General features: G+C 38.5%; 1 protein-coding gene across 1 annotated transcript in view; it reads left to right on the top strand.

The window, feature by feature from the left end:
• Positions 1–791: 791 nt before the first annotated feature.
• LOC116377609 (APOBEC1 complementation factor-like) overlaps positions 792–5,375 on the top strand; it is a 10,273-nt gene continuing 5,689 nt past the window's right edge. The window contains exons 1-4 of the mRNA XM_031839277.1: positions 792–868; positions 4,454–4,604; positions 4,840–4,974; positions 5,051–5,181. Coding sequence (XP_031695137.1) covers positions 4,503–4,604; positions 4,840–4,974; positions 5,051–5,181 — 368 coding nt within the window. The 5' untranslated portion in view covers positions 792–868; positions 4,454–4,502. The remainder of the gene's footprint in view (positions 869–4,453; positions 4,605–4,839; positions 4,975–5,050; positions 5,182–5,375) is intronic.

The raw sequence follows: 5,375 nt of genomic DNA, 5'->3' as shown, positions 1-5,375 counted from the left end.
ACTAGTCATAATCCCAACATTATCTCACGACTACAGTCATAATCACATCATCTCATGACTACAGTCATAATCACATCATCTCATGACTACAGTCATAGTCACAACATCATCTCACGACTACAGTCATAATTACATCTCACGACTACAGTCATAAACATGACATCATCTCATCACGAGAAGCTAGAAGTTAGAGTTTGGTTAACTGGACAAAAACAGCCTTCTGGAGGATTCTAATGAAAATTCACTGCATGCTGAAAAGTGTGCTGATAAGCTGGCAAACTATTTTAAGAGCAAAGTGACCAAAGAGACTTTAACATGTGATCCAGTGTTAACAAAACGAATGAGTTAGTGGAGCTTTTTACCTTCTTCTATTCAACCTTCATTCAACAAAGGGGACGTTGACAGAAGAAAGTGGCAAATCTAAGAGTCTAACAGCTGCCATGTTCTCCCTATGTGTGAGTGTGTGTGTGTGTGAGAGTGTGTGTGTGTGTGTGAGCGTGTGTGCGTGCGTGTGTGTGTGTTAGTAGGTGAAGAGGCCTTTGCAGAGTACTCTGAACCAGTTAGTGACTGTCGGTCAAAGGCCTCCTGCAACACACATATGTAGTCCTGCTGGATGTGTGTGTGTCTGTTACGTCTCTGTATTTGCATGTGTGTGTGTGCGCGTGTGTATGACAGTGTGTGTGTGTGTGTGTGTGTGTGTCCACAGATAGCAGCAGGTTAAAGATTAACGTTGGCCGGCTCGTAAAGCTAACACCAAGACAGTGAACCTTTGGAGTTTGATATGATGTGATCACACACACACACACACACTCGGCCCTCAGAATGACACAGCTCTGATCGGAGGGAGGTGATCTCTGGAATTGCTCAGGTGAGTTTTTGTGTTTCTCATTCAAAAGAAAGAAATATTTTATATTCTGTTGTTTTCAATCATCACCTGAGAAAGAGAGAACATGTAAAGTGTCGTTCGACCACTCTTCTTCGCTGGTGTCTGATGAACAGTAGCTGAAAGGCTAAACACGGCTAACTGAACCAACAGGCCGAGAAGCATTCACGTGAACTATAAATGACAGAGAGAATACAGTGTGTGTGTGTAAATATAATATTAATATGAATATCTTATACATAATATTAGCAATTGTGGAAGAAGTATTCAGATACTCCCATTATAAATACATACATTACAAGTGTTCATAACATTAGGAAGAACTACTTCCAGAAATATGATCAAAAATATATTTTAAGTATCAAAAATGAATACATTAAATTCAAGTTGATTTTATGTGAGTTTTATTAAGGTTTAAAATAAAACTACTAAAACATTAAAGCTGTTTATTAATGTTATATTTTACTCTTTTAATCTAATTTAAATGTATTTTTATATAAAGTCTAGTTTATCTATATATTTACTTACAATCATATGTAATTATGAATCATTTTATAAGAAGTTTCCTGAAATTCTGAAAATCTGAAAAGAGTACCTCTGGGTACTTAGAAGTACTTTTACTCAAAGAATCAATACTTTCGTAGAAACAACTGTTCCAAGTAAAAGTCCTGTAAAAGAAATGTAACACTTAGAAGTGTTGGTGATAACATTATAGAAATACAGTTTATTTCTAAACTGTCAAAATAATCATTTTCTCTGATTATAGAGTGGTGGTTGATTTTAATAATAAGATATTATTAGGAAATGTTAAATGTTAAATGACATTTTATGTTTTTGTGTAAACATTTATAAACTCTTAACTTTATTGAACAGAAATGAGACAGAAGATAAATTATAAGCTGAACGTCTGACATTAAGAGAAACTTGCATGCTGGGAATCGTAGGAGATTACGAATTGATAATCATATCTGTGTGGGGGGGGGGGGCGGGGCTAAAGGCACAGCTGATTGGATGAAGAGGTGACACTTTAGTGATGAATCATTAAATCAGTAAAACTGATTCCTGTCTTTATGGAAGCTCATTTATTAATCCAACAAAAATAAAAACGTAAAATGTTGAATGTTATTTTTAATTCTAATTGAAAGATAAAAGAGATTTAACGTTTACTGATCGTAAAAACCCAAAGATTTGTGAATCTGGGCTGAATAAATAAAAATATGAATAAATTGACAACTTGACATGAGATATAAAGTTCTGAGAGTTTAAATAAAGTTTGTCCAAACAGTTGGTAAAGAAGGAGTCACAGGGGAACCGGAGGTTTGATGATTAATTAATGCTCGAACATCATAAAGAGAGCGTTAAAGGTTTGGACGGATTCAAAATGGATTTGACTTAAATATGAGAAAATAAACATTTTACTAGACGTAGAATAATATTTCATACTAATGATGTAGATTGTATCTCGCTCTGATTTAGAAACTTTAAAATGTTTCAGTTATTAAATCTATATCGCCCTCCCTCCTTCACCGCCATCGTCGTTATGAATCACCCAGAGAACATGGAGGCAGTAAAGAGTCACGGTACCACAAACAGTCAAATGTAGAAGTAGTAGTACTAGTACTGTGTATCTGTGAGGACCGTTTGACTTAAAACATCATTATTTTGACTCAATATCTTCATCATTTATATGGACTTGATATCAGGATGTTAATTCTCACTTGTAACTTGACGTGTTTTTTTGGTTTTCTTCTTCATGTTTTGGCACAAACGGGCTTCCATAGTTCCCAGTTTCCATATTAACATCAAAGCTTTGAACTAAAAATGAAGATTATTTTAGTTTTGGAGCAAAATTATTAATTAATTAATGAAAATCATAGTGTGTGCGTGTGTGTGTGTGTGTGTGTGTGTGTGTTGAACCCAGTCGAGCTGGTGGAACATGTTCTCTGTAGAGCTGTGCCACATCAATCAACTTCACAGAATGATTTAATGCACAAACATTAAGGTATCAAACACGTATTAATACTTTACAGTTAAATATTTAACCTTTATTCCAACATGAAAAAAAACAGAAAATAACACTTTGATAAACACGTCAGGACATCTTATTATAGTCTCAGTATAATATAATAATATATATATCATACAATAATATATATATCATATAATAATATTCACTATAATATAAAACACACACAGACGCATATATATATATCGATATATAGATATATATATAGTTTCTCTTTGAAATGCAACAGAAAGTGTGTGTGTGTGTGTGTGTGTGTGTGTGTGATCACCATGCTAATGAATGCAGTTAAGATGCAGCAGCACGCTGTTTATCATTACACTGATTATATCAACCTTTCTTTAAGGTTCAAAGGGTTAGCTCTAAGTAGCCACTTAGTAGTGTGTGTGTTTACAAGTGTGTGTGTGTGTGTGTGTGTGTGTGTGGTGCTCACGACCATAAAGGAAAAGTGTGTTGTTCTACAAAGTGTGGCTTCAGGTTGAGGTTCGTGTTGCAGCACAAAGGAAGCTTTTCTGTCACTGAGGGTCTCACGAGGACACAAAGGCAGTGAGTGAAGCTGTGTATGTGTCCACTCAGTGAGACAGTGAGACGGACACTCCGGCTGCAGTCTGTCCAGAGTCTCTGTCAATGATTACAGAACAGACCTTGACCTCTCTGCTGCTCACTTCAAACACAACTCGTATCTGTTGTCGAGAGTTCAGCTCAGTGAGGACACGACAAGCAGCATGTTGTTTACCCGGAGCAGCCTGCTCTCAGTGACACGGTTACAGTGTGTAGAGACTGGAGGCTGCCCCGTATAACCACAGTCTGATGTGTGGGGCACCGGACGGCTCCACTGGACCAGTGAAAGGCCTTGCTCAAGGGCAGCGACTCAACCCAGTCGCCAGAAAAAATATTGGGATTGTACATTTTTACAAAAGCACAGATATGTTAAATGTCAACGTTTCAGAATCAAAAACATGTTTCATGAATATATCTCATATCCCGGTTGTATAAATGCACGACATGCGGTTAACGTTGAGAAACAGTAGGTTAGGTTTAGGCAACAAAACTACTCGGTTAAGGTTCGAAGAAAGATTATGGAATATATAAGAATACGCAACAATGTAACTTTACAATCATAACAACAGAACATCATAATGGAACAACTAGTAGAAACAACATCATATGACAATATAATGGAATAACGGAACGGAACAACGTGACTGAACAGCATGATGAACAACTTAATGTTACAATCGTAACAAGGGAACAACGTAACCAGACAGTGTCTTAACAGCTGGAGTTTAACTACACTTTAACAACACTAACAGTGTAAATCCTGCCATCATTAACAAGAGGGTTCATCCTCTTAGGAGCATGAACATGATCCCAACATTTCACCACAATCTGCCCGTCACATATTTCATTATTGTGAAGTAGAACTCTGACTGACTGACAGCTGACTGACCACCTCTAAATGTTGTGTGCACTACAAAGGTTCAGAGACGGATTTACAGTTTCGTAGGACACCGAAAATAACATGTTTTTATTCTGTTGTTTTCCAGCGAGCACCCCTAATTTCCCTGATTTACATATCGCTGTCAATCACACCCAATGGAATCCAATCAGAAAGCAGGTGGGGACGGACTGGCGGGGACGCAGAAGGAGGCCGCGCTGAGGGCGCTAATGCAACGCACAGGATACCAACTGCAGCAGGTAGGAAACTGAAATGTCTGGACTTGATTGAGCTTCGAACACAATATACTGTATTTGTGTGTGTGCTGCAAACGTCATGTGTGGAATATCCATAAATAAAAGTGCAAAATAAAGAAGATTCTTAAGTGCAGATGCTGGTTTAGTTAACTAAACAACATGACCCGTGGTCCTCAGATGGACTCTGCTTTACACTTCTATAATCCTTACTGTGTTTTTATTCTGATCTCTGTTTCAGGAGAACGGTCAGCGGCGGTATGGCGGCCCACCACCCGGCTGGGACGGACCGCCGCCAGAGAGAGGCAGCGAGATCTTTGTGGGGAAACTCCCGAGAGATCTGTTTGAAGACGAACTGGTTCCTCTGTGTGAGAAGGTGATGACTGTTTCTACTTTACAAACATGTCGTTTGAATCAGCATGCAGTTCTCACAGCTCTGTTCCCGTCTCCAGTACGGTACAATCTACGAGGTGAGGATGATGATGGACTTTAGCGGGAACAACAGAGGTTACGCCTTTGTCACCTTCAGCACTAAACAAGAGGCTAAAGCAGCCATGAAGCAGCTCAACAACTACGAGATCAGGTCCGGGTTTGTTTCCTAACACCTCCACCACTCTGGAGACCGACCTTTAAATGCATCGTCATCGTAGACTGATTACAGGCTGCTGATCCTTCTTCAAAGAAATACTAACGAGCTTTAACTAGCAGTATCGCTGCAGTAACGTAGATCAGCCAAACAAGCACCAAGCAACACCATAGCCACCACACAAGTCCTCT

Source organism: Anarrhichthys ocellatus, unplaced genomic scaffold (assembly GCF_004355925.1).
Source record: "Anarrhichthys ocellatus isolate YVR2014 unplaced genomic scaffold, GSC_Weel_1.0 scaffold1448, whole genome shotgun sequence".
Taxonomy (NCBI): Eukaryota; Metazoa; Chordata; class Actinopteri; order Perciformes; family Anarhichadidae; genus Anarrhichthys; species Anarrhichthys ocellatus.
The sequence above is the reverse complement of the archived record's forward strand: the minus strand, read 5'-3'. Positions and strand labels throughout refer to the sequence as shown.